The 24,919-nt window shown below is 41.7% G+C and overlaps 1 protein-coding gene and 1 pseudogene across 4 annotated transcripts in view; one reads left to right on the forward strand and one right to left on the reverse strand.

Annotated features, from left to right (window-relative positions):
• The window catches only part of LOC111168723 (uncharacterized), a 567,745-nt gene that overhangs the window by 486,484 nt on the left and 56,342 nt on the right, over positions 1–24,919 (reverse strand). For 3 of the 4 annotated variants that reach the window (XM_089920016.1, XM_089920017.1, XM_089920018.1), the window contains exon 3: positions 8,544–8,686. In XM_089920016.1, coding sequence (XP_089776142.1) covers positions 8,544–8,686 — 143 coding nt within the window. Of the gene's footprint in view, positions 1–560; positions 8,687–24,919 lie in introns of those variants that run through there. The other variant, XM_089920015.1, reaches the window with a different exon arrangement.
• Positions 23,628–24,868, forward strand: LOC111187857 (ribitol-5-phosphate xylosyltransferase 1 pseudogene; annotated as a pseudogene).

Here is a 24,919-nt window from a genome sequence, read left to right on the forward strand (position 1 = left end):
TGTCCCCTGCATCGGCAGGCGGATTCCCAACCACTGTGCCACCAGGGAAGCCCTCTCCTTCCATTTCTTAATGTACCAGGCCTCTCCGGCAATTCATTAGTTTTAGCTTTTCATTCTTCATTCTTTTTATTTCTAATTTCTCTTTCTATTTTTCCTCTAATTTCATAATCTCTCTCTCTCTCTGTATAATTCACTGGTCTTTTTCACTCCTTTTTCATTTTTCTGTCTGATTTATCCATTCCATTTCTCATTTGCTCCAGAAGAACCTTTTAAAGCCCACAGATTCCCTTAGCCTTGTCTATTTGGGCTGACAGCCTGGAATGTCTTCCATCACCTGCCTTAATCTTCACATGACCTGGCCCACGTAAGATGATGGCTGAGCTGCACATAGCCAGCCCTTCCTGCCGGCTCTCTTAGCAAACTACCATGGAGAGGCATCTATAGACTTTCAATTGAACACAGAAGCTGGTGAGTATAACCTCTCTTCATTTTAAAAATATCTAGGTAGAAATGACTAACATTTTTCTCTGTTAAAAAAAAATTTAAATAGGTTTTAGGGCTTCCCTGGTGGCGCAGTGGTTGAGAGTCCGCCTGCCGATGCAGGGGACATGGGTTCGTGCCGCGGTCCGGGAAGATCCCACATGCCGTGGACTGGCTGGGCCCGTGAGCCATGTCCGCTGAGCCTGCGCGTCCGGAGCCTGTGCTCCACAACGGGAGAGGCCACAACAGTGAGAGGCCCGCGTGCCGCAAAAAAAAAAAAAAAAATTTAAATAGGTTTTAGATGACGTGGCTCTGCTGAGTTGTTCTGAGGGGTCTGTTGCAGCCTCTCTACAGAAGCGGGAGGGACCCCCACTCAAAATTTAGTTTGGATGTCAAGACGGAGAATGTCACACATATACCAAAAGGCTATGAAAAGCCTATGATGTATATAATTGAGGCTTTTCTGGGGAGATCAGGGCAGACCTCCCAGTCAGGCCCAAAATGGCTTGGGAACACAAAGAAAGGAAGCTGGGTAGGGTTATAGGGTGTAGACAGAGTGTAGGGTCAGAGTGAGGGTACCCACATGCTGGCAGGGGCTAGCATCCTTTAAATCTCCCACCAAGACCAAAGGAGAGACCACCATGGCTTTCTTATCAGCTTGCTCAGATGTGGGGCAGAGAGGGAGAAGAAGGGGTGAGGCTTAAGAGCTGTCAAAAGTGGAGCATCAAATATGGAGTTAGACTCCTTGCGAGATCTCTGACCCATGATAACTTAAAGCAAGTTGACAGTCCCAGACCTAAACCACAACTGGGGAAGCCCAGGGAGAGAGATAGAGAGAGTTCTACAGAGAATCTCTGGGGCTTGGAAAAGAGAAGCATCACCCAGGCATGGTGAGCTCATTCATGCAATCTCTTTGGCCAAAGGACCCACAGGAACCTAAAGTCTTAGCCAAGTTAAAAAGCAAAGAAGAAGAGCTCACCCTGCATCTAGATGCAGACATGGCCATCCACAAAATGTGATATAAACTTCACAAAAAGTGTTCCCTGGCCCAAAAAGTCTTTTGTCTCAGGGACGCCCTAGAGTCAGACACACTCCTTCAGCCCTCCTTTAAACTCAGGGGTCAAAGACTCCCATAATGTTTAGAATAGCATGGAAGAAAGAGCATATTTTGTGGACCTAGATTCAAGTCCCTTTCTTGCTACTTTTATGATCTTGAGAAGTATACTCATTTCTGAGCCCCAGGTTCTGCATCTAAACAATGGGGATAAAAATACCTACTCCATTTCATCAATTCTAAAATGTCTTTTTCCTTGCATTTTAGCATCTCCAAAAACTGGGTACATTCGAGGACATCTTACAAATTTTAACTGGCAGCTTTTTTTTCTCAGTGGCACATAAAATAATGGTGCATCTTATGATAACTAGCATCTTAGATTAATGAAATTCAGTACTTCACAGGGCTTAGAAAATGCAAATGTGAAAAGATCTTGTTCACTTTAAACTCTATATAAATGTATTGTATACCTCTTGGAGCCTCATCCTTAACTGTAAAATGGAGGTACCAACTATGGCGTTGTTGTAAGGGTCAAGTAAGTTAACACATGGAAAGTGTTCAAAACAGTGTATGGCTCAGAGCAGGAAACCTTCGTATTATTATGATGCCAAGACCTCTGACTGAAGAGAAGTTGGTTATTGATCTATTCCCCAAACGCTGAATGTTCTGTGGGTGCCAGCAGGGCTCTAGAGTCAAACTCAATGGTTCTGAATCTTGGCTCTGCCACTTACTAACTCCGGGCAATGGACATAGTTTCATTCAGCCTCCTCTTCGGCATCTGTGAAACGAAAATTATGGCACCTGCTTCAGAACGTGTGGGTGAGCCTTAAATGGGTCAGTCCTTGGAGAGAGCCTAGCATGATGCCTGGCAAGTGGAAGTCCTCCATACATGCTAGTTACCATCTTTAGTAAGTGATTCTGCTTTGAAAAACATCTGGTCAAGCTGTAGAGATGGCCCAGAGAGAGAGAATTTCAATACCACAAATGGAAGGTGGCCCCCCTTAATACACTGACCTTGTATAAGTCCTGTCAATGTCCCCTAGTCAAAGACCATCCAGGAACACACCTGAGGTCAAATAGAGTTGGTGCTGCACCCTGCTATGAGGCCACCTGACATCATGAGGAAACATGAAGCATCTCAGAAAAAGGGTATCAGGGGGACTTCCCTGGTGGCGCAGTGGTTAAGAATCTGCCTACCAATGCAGGGGACACGGGTTCGAACCCTGGTCCAGGAATATCCCACATGCCACAGAGCAACTAAGCCCGTGCGCCAGAACTACTGAGGCTGCGCTCTAGAGCCCACGAGCCACAACTACTGAGCCCGTGTGCTGCAACTACTCAAGCCCGCGCACCTAGAGCCCGTGCTCGGCAACAAGAGAAGCCACTGCAATGAGAAGCCCGTGCACTGCAACGAAGAGTAGCCCCTGCTCTCTGCGGCTAGAGAAAGCCCACGCGCAGCAACGAAGACCCAATGCAGACAAAAAAAGAAAAAAAAAGAAGAAAAGAAAAGAGAAAGAACGAGTGTTCAGGAAGGGCTTGCTCTAGGAGTCGGGCCTGTGTTAGCTGATTTGCAGGAGGACTCAATGAAGTGAATTGGGAGCTGTGAGAAAGTAGGTAAATTTAGTGATTATCTTAATTTTTCTTTAATAGGCAGGAAGAAAGAAGCAGGGCTAGAGTTGTCACTGAAGAAGAAACAGTAGTCCCTCTTGTTAGCCAGGAGAGGGGGGTATTTGGTCATTTTTGCAGTTGCAAGGTGTCTGTTTTTATTCCTGCTCAGACATAATTTCAGAGTAGTCTCGTTTTTGTCTTGTTCCATCACATCCATGAAAGTCCCATCTGATGCTGATATCCCGAGAAATTGCTTATGTTCACCAAGGGCACATCCCCTGTCAGCTATAGGGTGACCAACCGTCCCAGTTTGCGTGGGACTGAGGAGGCCCCAGGGTGAGGGGCTGGGACACAGGATTTTCAGTGCTAAGATGGAGACAGTCACGGGCAAATCGGGATGCACTGGTCACCCTAGCTCTCAGGGCTGCTTTCTCGTTTCTCGGGCCTCACCCCTTTTGAGAGCATGTCCTGTGAATTACCTAGTTTACACCCTATTGACTGGTTCATTTGTCTGCACGTGAGGATGTGCTTGGGAGGCAAAGTCCCAGCTCTTTCGTTCACTGGCCACGGGGCCTTGAGCAAAGTGCTCAAGGCCTCTGAGTCTCCGTTTCCTCCTCTCTAAAATGAGGTTGGTACATACTTCGTAAGAAGGCTTAAGGAGATAATGGCATCTTCAAAAATGCCTCACACATCATAGGTGCTGCATTGATGTTACACCTCATTCCTCCCCTAACTTCCACCTCTACCCCATCAGCTCTGAGCCATTTCATGCAACGGCCTCGGATTACCAATTACATCTCGGGAAGCTTATTTTTATAGCTCTTACTATGGTTCCAGATGCCTGTAAACACTTAAAAATTGATTTTAATTATATTACCGCTGTTCCTTTTCTTCTCTTCAAAACTCCATTTATTTCTTATGCATCTCTATTCCCTTCCCCCACAAGTAATGACGTGTAAGTAATGACAATAATAATAACAAGCCCTGCATTTCTAGAACACTTTACAGATTATAAAATGCCTTTCACCAGAAAACAAAAACAAAAAACCTGGTAGGCCAGTATTATTACTTTCCTGTTTACAGATTAACAAACCGAGGATTGGAGAAGCTGTGTGCCTGATTCGAGATCACATGCCTAGTAAAGAAACAGAACCAACCTTCTGAGTCTCCACTCTACTCTAAAACAACTTTCCCCAGGGGCTCAAAACTGGATTCCAATGCATCCCCATTCCTCGAATAACAGAGGCCCTGGATGGGGCCTCTTGACAAGATGTGGCTATTGAGACAAGCAGCTCTCATTTGTAATTTCCTGTGTTATCCCCCAGAGTCCCCAGCTTAATTTCACTTAAAATCCAGTGTGGCTCTTGCCAGACCCATGAGAAAATCCTACTCGAGATGGAACCACTGAAATCTGATTCAGAACTCTGCTGGATTTTCTTCCATCAGTTCGGCTTAGGCCCTGGCAGCTGGGCTCAGCTGGGACTGGGTAATTCTAACTTCCTTTGACTTGCCATCCCCTTCTCCACTACCCCAAGAAGGGATGCCAAATGGACTCACAACTGTTGCCCTTTGGAATCCTTTAAGTGCTTAGGCCTAAGCAGAAATTACAAATAGGGTCTGGTATTTAACTCAGACTGATTCCAAAATATTTCCCCGTCTGGAGCTCTTCCATGGAAACCATTTGCCGTATGCAGATGCAGGGTGTGGGGCTGCAGGAGACCCAGGAATGCACGATCTACTAGCAGAATGTGTATGAACACAGACTACCCTTTCCAGGGTAACCAAAGCCAGTGGAATTTGTGATGAGGCAGAAAGAGGCTAAGTTTGGAGACAGCAGATCCAGGTTCAAATACCGGTTCCCATGATCACAAGGTGAGCAGCCCCACGCTATGCACTCAGTCTCTTCAAGTATGTGCTTTCCTTTGTAACAAGAAAACAATAATGCCTGTACTGCCCTTCTAGTTAGGGTAGTCCTGAGCTAATGGACATAAAAGTACTTTAGAAACTGGAAATCACTGGACAAGCATAGGCTGTTAATATCACAGGGAAGCTTTCTAAAGTTTGCAGTATATTCTTCAGAAAGAGATTCACTGAGCATTCCAATTCTCTTTGGTCTTTGTTTTTTTCTTCTGGTTCCTTTGATCTCCTGCACAAGCTCAAAGTAGCCAGAGAACAGATCTGCATTCGTTTCATAATTCACACAGTTTATTCAAGGCAGTATCTGGTATTCCAACTCACAAAGATAGCCCAAAAGAGCTTAAGTGATTCAAAGGAGGGAAAAACACTTTTCCCTCAAAATTTGCTTTGTGTTTTTTGTTTCTCTAATCTATAAAGAAATTTTACATTCTGTTTCAGAGGGAAAAAAAGAAACAGGAAAATAAAAGTACTTGAGAATTGGAAAGGGAAATTACATCTCTCATACTTAAGGATGATTGAAAAGGGATTACATTTATAAATAACAAAGAGTTATTCGTAATGTAGAGTCAAGGAGGAGTTGTGAATTCACAACACAGAGAGAGAAAATCATCAAAGTGATTGTTCCAAGTATTTGCAAATCTTTGCTAAGCAAAGATGAATTTGCTTCTTACAACTCAAGTCAGAATTCTAGTAGGCCTTTGTCCAGGGAAAGAGACATTTTTAGAAAACATGACCCACCTGTTCTTTACATCGTAATAATATTTCTTTCACCCACACAGGGGTTAATATGTTTTCTGAGAACTGGCAATATCGTTTACAAATAATTCACAAAGGACTGGGACTAGGGAAGTCCAGAAATGTGCTTCTCTGTGCTGTCCTTCCAACCTGGCCCTGCTTCTGTTTACGGTACCCCGTTGTTATATGTTTCCAGCAGAACTTTATTGTTTTAGGAACTTTCCATTTCAACAGGATGATTGACAGATGAATCTAGCTGTAAACAGGTGACAGGACATGTGCATACATATTAACCACATAGCATGAAATCCTACAACACGCACCAGCCCACAAACAATGGAATTTAAATTGGACAGTTGAATCTTGGACTCATTCCAGAAGATTTCGTTAAGGAGATACCAAAAGTCCTCACCACTGTGCAGCAGCCTCAGTTTCAAGGTCCCACCTCAGCATGAGGGGGTGCAAGTGTAGGAACGCAAACAGCACTGGATGTCGGAAAGCGGAAACTTCTCTAAGTGGCCACAAGATGGCCTCACTGTTCGTCTGAATGTTAAATGTCAAATTTAACACTAAATGTTCATGTTAAATGTTCCAGTTGCAGCTTTAGCCCTCAAAGCAGGGTGGCGGGCACAGAGATGTATTTTTTAAATTGCCATTGACAAATGTGACGAATCTTAAAAGTTGATTTCCCCACTCCCACCTCCCTTTTTGGTCTCCAGTGTGGCTGTCTTCTCTTTCCATTTGTCTGGTACATCAGAAAGCCTAGTTGCAAAGTACTTTGTTATCGTTAGATGACAGAGGCATCATGCTCACTACTGCGCCTTGAACTTGGGAGGCACTCCGTAAATAAGACTTCGTTTTAAGATCAAGGAAAAGAAGTTGGTTAGTAGAAGTCTGGTGAGTCGTTTTGTTTCAGATGAAGTTGTCACTCATTGTTTCACATAGGAAAGTAGCATTCTGCACAGTGTCCTTGTTTACAGTGTCAGTTTAACATTACTCCCAAGCTCCCCACCCCCTACCCCAGGCTTTGTCACCTGAGCACTGGTGAGTGCCACGGGGGGTTTAGTTGGCTCTTGGGTATTCAGTGGGTTTTTGTTTGTTCAGTTTTGGTTTTATTTTTTTACAAATACCACCACTGAGGGAAGGGCCAGGAAGGGAAATTCTGTGATCTTTTAGTGTTTCTAATTAGTGAAGGAGGGATTAGACTAAACAAATATTACAGGGTTGTGACACTGATCCCCCAGTGGTAAGCAATAATTGTGGAGATTGGATTTCAAAAGCTCTGACAATTTACTTTCAGTTTATCTATTATAATACTTAATATCCAGTGATGCAGGTGGGTAAGGATTAAGTGGAATTAATGGTAGAAACAATTCTTTCTTATGGTAGTTTTCTATGCCTTCCCATTATAAATGAAAAGAATTGATCATCTATTAATGTATGTTCCTCAGAATGTACTCGGTAACAAAGAACCATGGCAGAAATCCCAGATTTCATTTTAAGGAATCCTTTGCAACTGATGTACAGAGCACTGTCAGGAAATGAGTACCAAAACACATGGTCTGTCTGGCTACCTGATACCTGGGCTACTCGCCTAAGAACGTAGAAGGCTACACTACCTTTAATATAATTCTTTTTAAGAGAGAGTAAAAAAAAATTGATGGTTAAATAAAAACTTGAATTTAATGTCACAGAAAATAAAACAACATCAAATTAGTGAACCCGGAAGAATGGTTAGTGAAGAAGGTTCTAGTGGGGTCTGTCTCTGCCTGCGTGATTTTTCTTTTTTTTAATATTTTTATTTGTTTATTTTTAAAAAAAAAAAAAAGATTGCCATTGAAATTGTGATCAGGAAGTGGCAGCTTTTCTGTTGTTCTCTAGAAACTTATCTGGAAAATTATCAATAACAACATAGGTATAAAGTCTCCGGTGGAAGAAAATAGAATTTTATGCATTTTTCACTCTAATGCTACAGCTAAAATACTTTCTGTTCAACACTATATACTTTTGTTAAATTTCCCTGGTATCTTGATGCATAGCGATGAATTCACTACTTAATAAGTATATTCCCATAATTTTTAAAAATTGATATACTGAGGACTCTTTAAACACATCATAAATTGGTTCTGCAAAGGGTTGTAAAATAGTCTTAGGCTAACAGACAAGATGAGAATGCCCATTACCTGTACCTCATCACCACTGAGTATATCATTTCTTAAATCTCTCTTTTGTGTCATATGTTCTCTTCTGGGTCTCCCCATGTGATGCACTAGGGTTTGGGTGAAATTTCACAACATCCCATGACATGGGCTAAGGAATAAGCTTAATTGGATAAAGAAGCTTTCGAGGCCAGGGTCAGCACGACAAGGACCCACGGTCACTCCATCAGCCCATGAAGAGGCATGCCAGGGTCTGCTGGACCCATGCCCTATTCTTTCTTATATGACAAGCATGACAGGGCAGCCTTACCAGCATGCCAAGCAATCTGGTTTGGGGGTGCCAGCTATTTACAGGAACCAGCTACCCAGCACCTGGAGACTCTGGAGCCCCAAGAATGTTTCAGCTCAGTCCCTCCCTTGGTAGGGGGTGGAAGCCTAAGTTCCTCAAGAATGTGACCTTGGAGATTGCCGCTCCAGCTGGGGGAAGAGCAAGGCCCTGAGCCCTGTTAGCCTCTGGCCCAGGCAACTTAACAGTCCACTAGGGCTGCCACAGTCTGCAGTGGTTTAAACAACAGAAATGTATTTCTCACAATTCTGCAGGCTGGGAGTCCAAGATCAAGGTGCTGGCAGATTTCGTTTCTCCTGAGGCCTCTCTCCTCGGCTTCCTTCTCATCACTGTGTCCTTGCGTGGGCTTTCTTTGTGCACATGCGCTCCTGGTATCTCCTCCTCTTCCTATAAGGACCAATCTTATTGTTAGGGCCTCTCACTTATGACCTTATTTAATCTTAATTATCTCCTTAAAGGGCTTATCTCCAAATCAGTCACATGGAGGGCTAGAGCTTCAACCTGTGAATCTTGTTGGGAGTGCAATTCTGTCTACAACACCAGGTAAGCACACAGGGTTATTTGGGACAGCCCCGCTCCTTGCATGATGCTTAGTCAACTGGTTAAGCAAAAAGCGGTATGACATCAATGCTTTTATTTTCATTTCTTTGATTACTACTGAAATTACGTACCTTCCACATACTTATTGGCCAGTTCTGTTTATGAACTTTGCCCATTTTTCTTTGAGGATATTAGTGTTTTACTCTTTAATCTGCCAAATATTTTTATAGAGAATGTCTTTTACTCCATTACCATGTTTTTTTTTTAATTGACTATTGTTGATGACATAATTTGCATTAATATAAAAGACATTTGTGGGCTTCCCTGGTGGCGCAGTGGTTGAGAGTCCTGCCGATGCAGGGGACGCAGGCTCGTGCCCCGGTCTGGGAAGATCCCACATGCCGCGGAGCGGCTGGGCCCGTGAGCCATGGCCGCTGAGCCTGCGCGTCCGGAGCCTGTGCTCCGCAACGGGAGTGGCCACAACAGTGAGAGGCCCGCGTACCACAAAAAAAAAAAAAAAGATATTTGTTGATTATCTCCCCAGTATCCACACTCACCCCCTTCCCGGTAGCCTCCTAATGCTTGTCAGGGGATACAAGTGGGTCCAGAAATGCTGGCTCCACCCCCAATCCCAGCTGTGGTATAGACCTTGACCAAGTCAATCAGCATAAGCCATGCCCTACGATTGGTCCAGGGTGGGCATGTGACCCAAATCGGTCTAATAAGGTGCTTTAAATACTGACACAAAGACACTCCTATTCCTAAACAAGAACAATGAAGCACATAACCTCAGGAGCTACTGTCAACCATCTTGGGGAATTCATTTAGGATAAAGCTCACAGCAAAGACAGCAGAGAGGAAAGCAATTTTTCCCAAATTTTACACTTGTCTCATCCTTTTTAGTGCCTCACTTGCGTCGAGTTCTCCCAATATATTCAATTTAGCTTTCACAGGAACAATTCTTTTTTCCACAGTCACATTTCATCAGTGTACACAAATGCTTAATTAGATTGCATAAATACCGAAACAAATAAAACTGACATAAACTGGTTTGGAAACATGTTATTATCTGAACAAAACTGCAAGAACACACCAGAGCAAACTGATCTTGAGCGTTCGTCCTTCTGTGGTCATCAGTCAGTATGTTTTACAGAGGAAATGATGAACTTTTCTTAATCTGATGAATTGCTTAAGTGGAGATTGATCAGCTGAATGCAACTGAGTTTAATTTCTTTGTCATTTCATTTAGAAATTTCCCATAAATACTTGCACATAAAACTTCTCTAGTTTGATATTTTTGTTGTTCATTTATCAGGTCCTAGTGGTAAGGTTACGCTAACTTTATAGAATGAATTTGATGATATCATTTATTTCGACATAACTTACGGAGCATAAGAATTTGTTGTTTCTTGAAGAAATGCACTAATAACATTAACAGATCTCAGAATCTCTTTTGGAGGTAAATCTTTTATAAGTTCTTCCAGGGTTGCTTTTCTTTCAGATTTTCTACTTCTTGAGTCAGTTTTAGTAATGTGTTTTCTCAGAAAACCATCTACTTCATTAGGAAGATTTCTAAATGTATTACCATAGAGTCAAACATGACATTCTCTTTTAAATTTTTCAACTTTTAACTGCAGAAATTTTTATGCACACATAAAATGAGAGAGAATATGTAATGGATCTCCACATATACACTACCCAGCTTAAAAGTAATCAGCATTTTTGCCAATATTCTTTCATTTATTCCTCAATCACCTTTTATAAGTGGAGCCCTATATTTTTTTCAGCTTTACTGAAGCATAATTAACAAATAAAAATGTAAGATATCTAAAGTATACATAATGATAATTTGATAGGCGTACACATTGTGAAAGGATTCCCCCAATCTTGTTAATTAACACATCCATCTTATCACATATTTATCTTTTTTTTCTTGGTGAGAACATTTAAGATCTAAAATCTTAGCAAATTTCAATAACACAATACAGTATTAACAACCATAGCCACCATGTTATACATTAGATCCTCAGACCTTACTCATCTCATAGCCAAGAAGCACTGTAAATTTTTTTTGTTTTGTTTTTCCATACGCGGGCCGCTCACTGTTGTGGCCTCTCCCGTTGCGGAGCACAGGCTCCTGACGCGCAGGCTCAGCGGTCATGGCTCACGTAAGCCCAGCCCCTCCGCGGCATGTGGGATCTTCCCAGACCGGGGCACGAACCCGTGTCCCCGGCATCAGCAGGCGGACTCTCAACCACTGCGCCACCAGGGAAGCCCGAAGCACTGTGTTTTAAAACAAGTCCCAGCCTTCCTATTGTTCCATTCGTATAAACTTCAGTAATTCTTCTTACAGAAGAGAACTTTTTAATATAAAAGTTTAACCACTTCTATGCCTGTAATTTTATCTTATTTCTCTTTAAAAATTTTTTTTCTCTTTCCGTCTCTATTTTCCCAAGGTTTTCTTGACAAAGATATTGGTTTTTCAGTGAATTGGTTCTTAAATTAATGTATTAATTCTACAGTTTTTCTGTTTTCTAAGTCAGAGATTTCTGTTAATTGTTTACTTAATATTTCATTCTTACCACTGCTTTCCTTAAGTTGGTTCAGTTTGTTTTTCTTAGGTTGAATGCTTGCTTGTTGAATAATGAACTCCCTTAAGAATATCAATTTGCTGAACACAATTTTGGCCTCATTCCTTATGATGTTCTCATTTCCCATATTTTCTAAATCGTCTATAGTTGTAGTTTTTAATCTCTACTTTAAACTATGAAATATTTAAATTGTTTCTTCTTTTTTCCCATTTCTAAATGAATGTGTGTTTGTTTACAATGTCTATTAATTTTATAGCATTTATTACCTTTCACTCACCTCCATTATTATATCACATATTATAATAACACTATATTTTAGGAAAATTATTTTTAAATTATATATATTCACTTTAAAGAATGTTAACACATTCTGTTTTGTGTCTACAATTAGTCAATTAATTAGACTTTATTTGGTAAATTATGGCACTCTCCACCAACTCTTTAAAACTAAAATACTGCAATACTTTAATACTATGACTTTCACTTTGATATATGTCTTGGTCATCTAGACCACATCTTTAAGAAACTTCTTGCCAAGATGACATTGTAAGTATATACCTTGAGGTCCTCTCTTCTGCTCCTTTATTGATAGATAAAATACAAAAGAGGACTTCCCTGGTGGTCCAGTGACTAAGACTTCACACTCCCAATGCAAGGGGCCCAGGTTCGATGCCTGGTCGGGGAACTAGATCCCACGTGTCGCGACTAAGACCCAGTGCAGCCAAATAAATAAATAAATATTTTTTTAATAAATAAAATACAGAAGAAGATAAAAGTCACAGCCATGTTAACTAGACATTGTGGTGGTCATTTTGCAACATACACAAATATCAAATCATTATGTTGAACACCTGAAACTAATACAGTTGACCCTTGAACATGGATTTGAACTACATGGGTCCACTTGTACACAGATTTTTTCTCAATAGTAAATGCTACAGTACTATACCGTCTACAGTTGGTTGAACCTGCCAATGCTGAACCGTGGATACAGGAAACTGAGGATGTAGAGGAATCACAGATACCGAGGGCCAATGGTAAGTTATACACAGATTTTTAGAATTTTGACTGTGCAGAGTGTCAGCGCCCCTAACCCCTGAGTTGTTCAAGGGTCAACTGTATAATGTTGTGTGTCAATTATTATTTTTTTTTAACTTTAAATTTTACATTTGTTTAAAAAACAAAATGAACAAATGCCCAGAACTGGAACGGAAATACAAAGCATTAGATGTAGCAGTGAAAGCTACAGGCCTCCTGGGCTCCAGGTCAAGAAGCAATCTGAGGTGGCCAGAAACTCAGCTTCTGTGGGGTTAACAGGTCAGGTTGATACTGATAATATTAATAACTAGCACAACACAGGCACCAAACAGTGAGCATGGATGCGGCAACCATTAGAATAAACTCTGGATGGAAACAAACATTTGGGCCCGCCCAGAGCATACAGGCTGACTATCGCCCCCAGCGACAGGAATAGGAATACCCCTTGGGAGGCCAGGCTCCTGGCCTGAGACCAGGGCCTGTAGTGAGGCTCCCCAACTCAAGAAAGGAAACTGAAAGCAGTGGCTGCCTGCGACCTTGACCACGGCATCTGTGATGCTGCAAGTTTAGGAGGGCACACTTCAGCCTTTCCACTTGGCTGCCAGCCAAGCTGTCTATGGGCTCAGTGACTGTATCTGTGACATCCCCAACATCATTGTGGGGCAGGAGCACCAAGCAGCCAATATAAGACCTGGGGACCCCACGGACCAGGTGGAGACAAACCTCAAAACCACAAGAGTCGGGGTGCAGGGGATCAGAGAGAGAAAATAGGCAGAGAGAATAATAAAGATATAAAATCTTCCTTTCAAGAAGGGCCTGCAAACCAAAATCCAAAACACAGGAAGAAAAGTAATGTTAAGAAAGAACACCAACTCTATTACAATCAATGGATGAAATCACTATTAAAAGAAAATTAAAATGACACACTTTAAATTTTTTTAATGTATTTTAGTATCCTCAAGAAAAATAATTTTTTAAATTTTTAAGTAGCCAGGAAAAAAAAAAGAACAAGAAATTATGAAACTAAAAGAGGCAGAAGCAAAACAGGAGAAGGTTGATATGGAAAAGAAAACATCAGCGAATAACTTTTTCAAGAGAGCTCTATGCATGGTATGTTTCACGAGCCCTTACACATCTGTCATTCTGCTATGTTTACACCTGAAAAACAACTTGGCTGAGTATAGAATTCTCAAGCTATACCTTCTATCCCCCAAATGTATAGTCATCATTCCATTTCCTTCTGCCATTTATCCTTGCAGGAAAGAAGGCTAAGGCCAATCTGTATATTTTTCTTTAATAGATTTACAAGGGGGCAAGGGAGGCTGTCTGGATGCATCTGAGGTTCTTTCATCTTTGCAGTTCAAAGAATTTGTACCAGTGTGTCTAAGTATGGTTTTCTTTTCATTCATTTTGCTGGTACAGATTGAGTCCTTTTTATGTTTATTTATCTGGTATTGCTTCTATATCAGCCAGTGTTCAACTGTGGAAAACACAACCCACAAGTTTAAGCAGAGAGAGATTTATTACAAGGTATTAAATTATTTACTAAATTGCCAGGAAAATGGAAAAAAAGGACTCTAGACCTGCGTTGTCCAATACAGGAGCCACAGACAGCTGAGTGCTTGAAATGTGGCTAGTCTCAGGTAAGATACGCATCAGTACGAAAAAAGTGATATCTTGACTACATGTGGAAATTATACTATTTTTTGATATATTGGGTTAAACAAAATATATTATTAAAATTAATGTCACCTATTTCTTTGGACTGCAACTGCAGCTACTAGAGAAGTTTAAACGATGTACGTGTGTTCTTACATTTCTATAGGATAGTGCTGTTCTAGACTGACCTTCTGCGAGTGACTCCCAGATGCACGTCTGAGAACTGGGCTGCCAGTACAGCCGCTGCTCCGGCCCCCATAGGGCAGTGTAGAGTCAGGAGGCTCCTGCCAAGACAAGAGCTGTTGCCACACCGGCTGGTTCCAAAACTCTGCCGCCTCTGCCCCCACCAGGAAGCTGACCGCCGAATTGGAAAGCTGCCTCCAGAGTTGCCTCTGCCATAATCAGCACCAGCAAACTGGATGCCTCTGACCTTCCTACCTGCTTCTCTCTCACATGACTCACTTCTAAATCCAGGCTCACTTGAGTGCATCATCTTGGAAGAACTAAATCATATTCGAAACTGCACGCAGCTGTGGGAAGAGTGGGACTTGGCTCTGCATACTACCAGAGGGTTGGAATGCGTTTTGAGCAAGCAAGTCTGCAGTAACTAGCACTGCTTCCATTAAAAGCGCTCTTGTTTCTTCGTTATGAACACAAATCCTTCTTGGATTGAATCACTGTAGGTCTACTATGTGCTTTCCCATTATCCTTCTCTTCAGTCTAGGAAAACCTCTCAAGTTTCCTCTCAATGTTACCATTTCCATTTTCTACAGTATTAGTTTGGCTCCTTAATACTTCCAATTAGGATTTTAATTTTCCTAATAAATATTAGTTTCCTCAGAATTCTACAATGAACAGTACAAAACTGGAAGTTATAGAAATGTATAGCTAGGGGCCCCAACCAAGTCTAGGGATGCTGTTCTTTTTTCTTTATTCAACAGTAGTTTTTTCCCTAGACCCCATGTCTTGTTTCATTTTATTGTTTGCTTATCTTTGAAAGAAAAGAGATTAACACTTAATTGGTATTTGCCAAGTATGTATCATCCCATTCTCTGTCCTTTGCCCTCAAACCAAAGGCCAATCAGTTTTGCATTGAACAAGTTGGATTTATTACCAGTTGTAGTAAGACAGAATTATGACATGGGGAACCACAGTGCAATTCAGTACGAGGATGTAGAAAGAACTTATTTTTGGATTTGGGCTTTGATTGGGTGATATGGCGAATTAGGCAGTGTCAGAAAGCCAGGACAATTTTATCACTGGGTATCTTAGTAAGTCTGATTTATAGGGAGGGCAGAATGGAGCATGGTGGAAGGTATAATTGACAAGGAAACAGCCATTACTCATTTTAGCTGGCAGAGGCTTCTTGGTATTTTGTGACTTGGACAATGTTCATGTGTTATCTGTGTTCAGACATAATTACCAAGTGCTCTTTGTTTTGGCTTTGAAGCATCCTGGTCATGGAGTGGCCCTGTCTGATGCTGATGTCCTGTGAAACTACTCATGTCCAACAAGAGCACATCAAAACTTAACTGAGCGCAGGCCAGCTTATAATGACACCAAGGGCTAGTTCCTGAATGTCAGGGACTGCTTTTCTCCTTCGCATCACTTAGGTGCTAGTATAACTCCACTCTGAAATCCGCTTCTGGAGAGAAAGCTGTTGACAGTTCCCTGGCCCAATTCCCAGGATCAAGCAGAAATTCATCTAGTGTTACTGCATCTCCACTGTTGGTTCTCTCACTCTCTGAACAGATGCAAAGTGTCCTAGCTTTAACTCGTACTAGGGCTCATCTCCAAGATGAACTGCACCAACCCCGATCCCTTCGCGCTTTCCTGCCATTCATCTCTGGAAATTACAGACTATGAGAGTATGAGGAAAGAGAGCTACCCATGGGAACTGTGAGGAGAGGAATACTCCAGGCCTCTCCTCCAGCAATACCCACACTGTACAGGTAAGGTCAAAACATACCCTGCATTTTGAACCAGGGTATGGGCAGTAGAAGACTGAAAAATAGTCCTTTGAGAATTTTTTTTAATTTTTTTTTTCTGAAGTATAGTTGATGTATAATATTATATGATTACAGGTGTATGGTATAGTGATTCACAATTTTTAAGGTTATATTCCATTTATAATTGTTATAAAATACTGGCTATATTCCCCATGTTATACAATATATCCTTGTAGCTTATTTTATACATAATAGTTTGTACCTCTTATTATTTTTAAACAAAAATACTTCCTCTATTTCCGGCCACATTGCATTTCTCAATCCATTTCCACTGGCTGTTCAGTAAATGAAAGTTCTCCCAGATTCTGCCAATACATTAAAAGTTTATTCTAGTTTTTGAAAATGTATTGCCTTTTCTTTTTTTGGAGAAGATATACCAGGAACTTGTAGCCAGGCACCATGATTTTCAATTGGAAACTTGTCAATCCAAATTTGTATTGAAAACATTCTTACCTTGTCCAGCTTTCCATGCCCAAAGATATCTCTGAGAAAGATACCAAACTTGTCTTAGCAACTCACACAGGAGTCTGGATCACACACTGAAGTTCACTAAAAATGGCTATTTAATTAGCATGTCTAACTACTGCCTGCTTATCTTTATAAAAACGAACCAAATGTTAATGTAATCTTGGCCTGCTGAGATAGGACACAGAATGTGGAGAATGATACGTGACTTTTCTCTGTTCAGGCACCACATAGACAAATAGAGAGACCCACATCTACACCTGTATATACAACTGGAGCTTGTTTGGGATACAGTGATCCATGTGTGAGATGACTTAAAACCATGTCATATGAGTAACAGTTAATGGAACTGAAGATGGCCAGCCTAAAGAAGAGAGGATTTGGTGGCAGGAATGGGGGATGGGGCTTCAGGGCAAGTAGAAATATAATGGTCTTCAAATATTTGAAGGCCGTCAGATAGTAGGATTATTTTAAAGGCAAGGACCAGAATCAATAAGTGGAAGCTTTAAGAAAGAGAATCACAGTTATGAACTTCCTTATAGAGCTGGGCCCCATTAAAACAGACTGTCACTAGAGGTGTCTTCTTACCAAAAACACTGATTAGCAGGGATTTTTATAGAGGGGATTCAAGAATCTACTGGATGATTCATCTAGGGGACCTTTAATATCTTTTCCAATCTTAAAATTTAATGATACAAAGAAAGACTAAGGAGGAGACTGTGCATAGTAAATGTAACGTGGGATCGCAATTTGGATTCTGGACAGAAAAAACATTCATGGGGAACCTGGCAAACTCAGATAATGTCTATAGATTAGTTAATAGTATTGTATCAATGTTAATTTCCTGGTTTTGATCATTACACTATGGTTATATCAATATAAGATGTTGACATTAGCAGAAGCTGAGGAATGAGTATTTGGGAACTCTGTACTATTTTTGCGACTTTTCTGTCGTTATAACATCATTTCAAAATAAAAACTTTTAAAATATTAAACAGAAATATTAAAAACTTCAGAAAAACAAAGAGTCCATAATACCAAGGTTCCAGAGAATAGTCTGTTACCTACCTATCCCTCAGGCCCGGCCTTCCTGTAATTTTCTTAAAATGACTGTTTATTTAGTCAGTTTACCAGACAGGCTAAAGTTGGTGGTGTACACCAGATAATAGTTTTATTTTTCTCTAATCACTCCTTCCCAACATGTTCTGTCAAATCATCCTTCCCCACCTCTGGGCAATATCTCAGGTCTACCCGAGATTTTTAAACTTACTTTCAAGAATTAAAACTCATTAGCGAATTCCCTGGCAGTCCAGTGGTGAGGACTCTGTACTTCCGCTGCTTGGCTGGGGTTTGATCCCCGGTCTGGGAACTAAGATCCCGCATGCCACTTTTCACAGACCAAAAAAAAAAAAAACTCATTAAAAAGTCCTGTTTAAAACTTCAATCACATACTCAAATCAGAGTCCCCCATCACCATACCCCAGCTCCACCCCAACCTAAGGCATAGTGACTACAGCCTACAGCACGGAAAGGAAGTACTGTCTATCCTTCCTCCATCTCCTTCACTGTCCTCCCCGCCCCCCACTGCTGCTTCCGGCTTCTCCAGGGTCAAAGCATGGGGCAGGGGGATTAGAGGAAAAGGAAAAAGTGTTTCTTTCATGGCTGGTACTGTTACAACACAGCAGACCCTGGTCTTGAGGTAGGAGCCCATTTGCTGGCTCTCTCCAGTGGGGTCATTTGTGGGGCTTTCAAAGGCTCACTGTGCAGACTAGCCAGCTGAAAAGCCCCCTCCAAAGCAAATGCACTCTCCCACTTCTCCCAGAAGTTTCTTGCAAACTGCTCAGCTCCTACTCAGAAATATATCATAGAGCAGCTTATTGCTGGCGTCCCTTCACCCCACCAGCAATGCTCCTGGTTCAAGGCCAGCTATCTTCCACTGTAACTCCTGGAAGACGCATGTCCTCACCCCTAGAAATTCTGGTAGCGCAGACATGCTCACTGTTGCCCTCTTCACTCATTTAGGGATCACTGTTTGTTCTGACCAGCCTCCCACATTCCAGACACATCAGGCAGGAAGCAAGCACCAGGTCCCACTCATTCATATCCCTAAATTCCGAAGACACACATCCATTTCTCCATGAATTCTCCACCCTGCTCTATTTCAATCCCAGGGTACCACTGGAGCCCCCAATTCTCTCAAGGGTCACCTCATAAGAAGAGAAAGGGAAATGCCACAGTACCGTCCACTACCCCAGAGAGTCTTTAATCAAACCCTTTCTCCTGCATGAGTTGGAAGTATGTGATGGAAGGTCGATACCAGTTTTGCTGTCTTTTCACAATTTCTGCATGCATATGGCAGCGCTAGTACACCATTCAGAAATCTAGGGATAATTATCACTTTTTGTTCTCAGCACTGGGGCTTCAGATGAAATATCAAGACACCATGAAAAATTCCATTTGATATCCTGTTACACTTAAAACACACCATGACGCCTTCCATATAAACCCTCAGCCCTCAGCAGGGCTACCTGCAGACTACACAATGAGAAACAGAGAAGCTGTGACTATTGGCACAGTGCTGCATCTGGGCTGCTCAGATAAGACTTTTGGAAAGATTCAAACCACAGCCTTTTGCAATAGTTACACAATCACTTCTGGCCCACCGTCATGCTGAATTCATTCCAGAAAACTGAACCTTCCTTAAGAGGCTATCAGAAAACCAAAGTAGAAAGGGTTGTAACTGATTTGTAGAAATATCCTTTGGGGGACTGAAAATATAGGAGAAGAAAAGACTCAATTAGGACAAAATAGCTTTATACAGTTAAAGGCCATTCTGCAAAGAAGAGAATTAATAAATCATTCTGAATCGTCCCAAGGAAGATGTTATAGAAGCCACAGAGAAGCCAGTTTTGGGCCCAATAATATTTGTTCATTCACTCATTCGTTCACTGACTTCCTGCTTTGCTCCAGGATCTGAGTTGGGGCTGGTGTTGCCATGGTAATAAGATTTGGTCCTTGCCTTCAAGCTCAAAGAAAATCTCCATAATGGAATAAACACGGGAAGTAGTATGATCCCCCCTGGATCCCATACTTGTATATCCTGGATGACAGTGAGGAGAGATGATTCAAAATTCAGGAGTGGGAGGAAAGAAGCAATGAAAGAGCTGATCTTTAGAGCCCCTCCAACCCACCTAAACCTGAAGTTCTACCTCCACCTAAACCTGAAGTTCTACCTATGCTCTGGAAGGCGTCGACATAAGGCATGATGTCCTGCTGGCAATTTGCATAAAATACAATGAGAAAGTGAAGGAACTGACTTGGTTGCAGAAATTAATTTCAGACCAGAAAAAGGAGCAAAAATATACAGAGCCCAACATGAGGGATGTGTTCATCAAAATGCAGAGGACACTCAGTAACAGGATTTCCATCAAGGAGTCCTAGTCCAGCAGAGGAATTCAGGTAGCTAGTGAGTAACGGAAATGCTTAGAAATGGTCTATATGTGCTTGTACTGAAACACAGAACAAGGGACAAAGATTTACAGAACTTGTCCAACAATATTAAATGGGACATTTTCTGCCTCTACACTGTGACTGAGGGAGTGAGGGTGCTTAAATAATGTGCTGGACACACCAAGACATCCACCACTAGCTTATATACAAGAAAGAGTGCCAACAAGATTGTTAGTCCCATGGTGTAGAAAATTACACCACTGCCCTCCCAAACCGTGTAGGAGGAGCTTCCAGAAAAGCAACAGTTTGTCATGTGAGGTGACATATTCACAGGTTCCAGGGCTTAAGGCAGGCACATCTGTGGGGGGCATTTTTCTGCCTATCACTAGAGGGTTTGATCTGTGTTTCCTGGAATTTGGGGAACACAGAGACTGGTGCCTGATTCTCACCTAGTAAAGTCCAAAGGGGAGAGGCCGGCTGGAGCTATCTATGACGGAGAGCAAAGAGAGAACACTGTACTTCTAGGATTTAGAGAGGCAACATGCCAGGTAACCTGTGGGCTAAATGGATGTTGCAGAGGAGAGCCAGGCTAGAGTCTCCTTAAAAGCACCCCATCTAAGAACACTGCCCACCAGGGTCCAGACTGCCTCAGCAAAAAGGTTACACAGTGTGAACTGCTGGAGTAGGGTTGAGGGCATGACACAAGAGGGCAGCAAGAGACTACCTCTCCCACATCAGGAAATGTTTCAACCTCAGAGGTCTCCAACAGGGTGTCCCCAAATAACCAACAAAAGCACCCTATTTGATAAATGGTCAGTATTTGGATGTCGACTATGCAGAGGGTTTTTGCAGACTAACACCAACTAGGTTTATTTAAAAAAAAAGTTCCTCAACTTCTAGCCCCTCCTTGCTACCTAACCCTGGAGCATCTAGCAAGTAGATGCAAGAGGTAGAAAGAGGAAGAAAGAAAAGGCAGACATTGCCTCCCCCACTTCCCACTTCAAGACTCTGGGAGGACATGAATCTTTTAATAGACATGCGATTGAAGTCTTGATTGGGCTAGAATTTTTAATAACTGAAACTGCTCTAATCCCCCACGTCCAGAAAAACAAAAACCTGAGCCACCATCCAGGAGCTTGGAATGGAGTTTATATCAAGGTTTTATTTGAAGGCAGTGGTAAGAAAGAATAAAGTTGTTTCCTCCTGGCAGAGCACCCAAAGCCAGCACATCCAATATACTGATCACATTTGGGGGTTGGGGCCTATCTAGGATCCTTTAAGAATCTGAATACTGCCCAACAGATGTGCACTTGCTCAACAAAAAACTGTAGACACATAAAAGAGAACCACCAATCCATCTCAGAGAGGCTAGAGCAGTCTTTGATGGATGAGATTCTGCCCAGAGACTTACCTATGCAATGGCACCTAAACTTTCCTGGGAGGGTAAGCTCTATGCTGTGCTTTGTTTTGTTTAATGTCAGACTTGATTTAGGGCTTGACAAGTGAGTCTAGTTTTAAGCGAGGAAAGGAGGGAAAGCATTCCAGGAGGAAAGCATTACACAAAGAAAGTGCTATAGACTGAATGTTTGTGTTCCCCCAAAATTCGTATGTTGAAACCTAATCCCCAATATGACGGTATCTGGAGGTGAGGCCTTTGGGAGGTGATTAGGCCATGAGGGTGGAGCCCTCAAGAACGGGATTAGTGCCCTTATAAAGTGACCCCAAAGAGCCCCCTTTCCCTTCCACCATGTGAGGACATCTATGAATCAGGAAGCAGGCTCTCCCCAGACACCAAATATGCCTTGATCTTGGACTTCCCAGCCTCCAGAACTGTGAGAAATAAATTTCCGTTGTCAATAAGCCACCCAGTCTATCGTATTCTGTTCTAGCAGCCGGAACAGATTGACAGAAGGAAAGCAATGGGATAACAGGTGGGAATGAACAGGGCAACTGCAAGGAAAAGAGACCAGAGGTACTTGACTAGAGCAAAAGATGAGTGTCCAGGAAGCAGGAAAAGGAAAGTTACCTAAGTAGGGCAGAGTCTTTAAAGATGGCAAAAGAAGTTTGGGTTTGTTGCAATGTATAAAAAAGAACCACTAGGGCTTCTGAGACTGAGAATTGGCACATAAAAGTGTTATGTTCTGTTCTGTTAATGAAAATAAGCAAAATGGGTTAGAAGAGAGGAGTGGGGGTGAGAACAGCTCAGGATCTGCTGCCGAATTCCTATGGTGACTCTGCTTTTTGAATGGAAGTTGGGACCTGGGATGGGACAAGTAGGATGCACCTTAGATCAACAAAAAAGAATATCTGAATTAAGGACATCTCAGAAAATCTTTGGTTATTGTAAGTACAGTCATGTAGCAATGAGGAGGTGTGATTTCTTAACCCCTCCTTCTTTGTTATAACATGTTGCAAGATGAGATCTCCCCAATCCTTCTGAAACTGTACACTTTGCGGACACGCAGGAAGTTATTTAGCAACAGTTGCACCATTGTGAGATTTCATTCCTTTCCAAAGCTATGCATTAGTTAGACTTCTATTTACAACCATTCATCTCAAGCAACCAAAACAAAACAAAATTATTCTGAATGTGAATAAACTAGGTGGCTACCTCCATGAAGCTAAATTTCTCAGAAAGTGCCACGCTCCCTTCTTCATTCTTATTGCACAGTTGGGCGTCGTGGGTACCAGCCATGCCAACAGTATTAATACTTCTCAGGAAGGACAGTATAATGCCTCTCTGGGAAAACGTTTCTCACACACACACACTCCACTTAACAATATAACTATTAGATAACTAATAAGTACCTACTGTATTGCACAGGGAACTCTACTCAATTCTCTGTAGTGACCTATATGGGAAAAAAATCTAAAAAAGTGGATGTAATGGTGGACTCCAGGAGGGTTCCCACAAAGGAGTACTTCCCAGAACTTCTGCTGCCAGTGTCCTTGTCCCCGCGGTGAGCCACAGCCACCCCCCACCTCTGCAGGAGACCCTCCAACATTAGCAGTCCTGTTGAAGTCCTTCAATCAAATCCCGCTAGCCTTCAAAGTCTGATTCTCCAGGAATTCCTCCTCCCGTTGCCAGACCCCCAGGTTGGGAAGCCTGATGTGGGGCTCAGAACCTTTACTCCAATAACTGCTGGACCATAGCGGATGAGAGAATATGGAGCAGACTTGTACCCAAGCCATAGACTAAAACCAAGCCCAGCCAATCCCAGCTTCAATCAGCTGAACCCCAGATGAAAACTGAAGGAAGGTTCAATCACAAATAGTTAAATAAAGGCAAATCCAAGTAACCTGCACTTCTTGGCCCTGAAGATAATGGCCAGCATCAAAGCCACAGGAAGGGCACTGAGGTGATAATGATGATGAGATGAGCAATGGCATGTGCACATGGGAAGGTGTTCGTAAACACCTAAGAACATCATAAGATGCTCTTAAAACACAGAGCATCTTTTCCAGCCTTCTTTACCTATGTGCAAGTTCAGTGATAAGGAATGTGCCCTCTACTTATTAGTCATCACTGAATGGTTCTGGATGAGAAGGAAATAATTGGGAAACTTCTGGAAAAAACAATCTACTTTGAGAAGTGAAGAATGGAATCCTTGGGAAGAAGATGAAAAAAATGAGCAAAAACACAGACTTCAGATATTAAATAAGTCCACGAAAGAGAAAAAAGACTTCCATGTACAAATCTGGGGCAAAGCTGCCATTGGTTTGTATTTGGGAGCATATTTTTGAAGGTTTACTTGAGCCCACTGATGTGAATGCTCAGCGGAGAGAAGGAAATTTAGTTGTTGGAAGAACACATTACAGCTTCATTACTGGTCCAGCTGTGGTCCCCGGGTACTTCTCTGTTGATGAGAATAATGTGGTACTCGTTCTAAATGGAAGAGAAAAAGCAAAGGTCTTTTTTGCCACCCAGTGGTTACTTTATGCACAAAATTTAGTGCAAACTCAAAAACTCCAGCATCTTGCTGTTGTTTTGGTTGCAAATGAACATTGTAATAATGAATGGATAAACCAATTTCTCAAAAGAAATGGAGGCTCTGTGGAACTACTTTTCATAATATATGACAGCCCCTGGATTAATAACATGGATGTTATTCAATGGCATTTAGGAGTAGCAACATACAGGAATTTTCCTGTGGTGGAGGCAAATTGGTCAGTGCTGCATATGAAAGGCCATACTTGTGTAATATTGTAGGAACCATTTATGAAAATTCATCCAGACAAGCACTAATGAATTTTGAAACAAGATGGGAATGATAAGCTTTGTTGGGTTTCAGCAACAGAACAGTGGCAGCCTCAAGAAACAAATGAAAGCCTTAAGAATTATCAAGATGCTCTGCTTCAGAGTGATCTCACATTGTGCCCAGCAGGAGTAAACAGAGAGTGTTACAGAATATATGAGGCTTGCTCCTATGGCTCCGTTCCCATGGTAGAAGACGTAATGACAGCTGGCAGCTGTGGAAATTCATCTGTTTACCATAATGCTCCTCTGCAGTTACTCAAGTCCATGAATGCTCCCTTTATCTTTATTAAGAACTGGAAGGAACTTCCTATTTTAGAAAAAGAGAAAACTATAATTTTACAAGAAAAGATTCAAAGAAGAAAAAGGTTACTTCACTGGTTATCAATATTTCAAAGCAGAGCTAAAAATGAGATTTATTAATATTGTGGAAAGTTCACTTTTAAAGAATAATAAAGGTTAACTGTAATTCAAAAATTAATTAAAATTTTTAAAAGTGGATATGTTTATGTATAACTGATTCACCTTGCTGTACAGCAGAAACTAACACAATGTTGTAAATCAACTATACTTCAATAAAAATTAAAAAAAAAAAAACAACTATTGTATAACC

The sequence above is a fragment of the Delphinapterus leucas genome, chromosome 11 (genome assembly GCF_059928025.1).
Source record: "Delphinapterus leucas isolate spDelLeu-1000000601 "Yukka" chromosome 11, BTC_Dleu_Yukka2, whole genome shotgun sequence".
Lineage (NCBI taxonomy): Eukaryota > Metazoa > Chordata > Mammalia > Artiodactyla > Monodontidae > Delphinapterus > Delphinapterus leucas.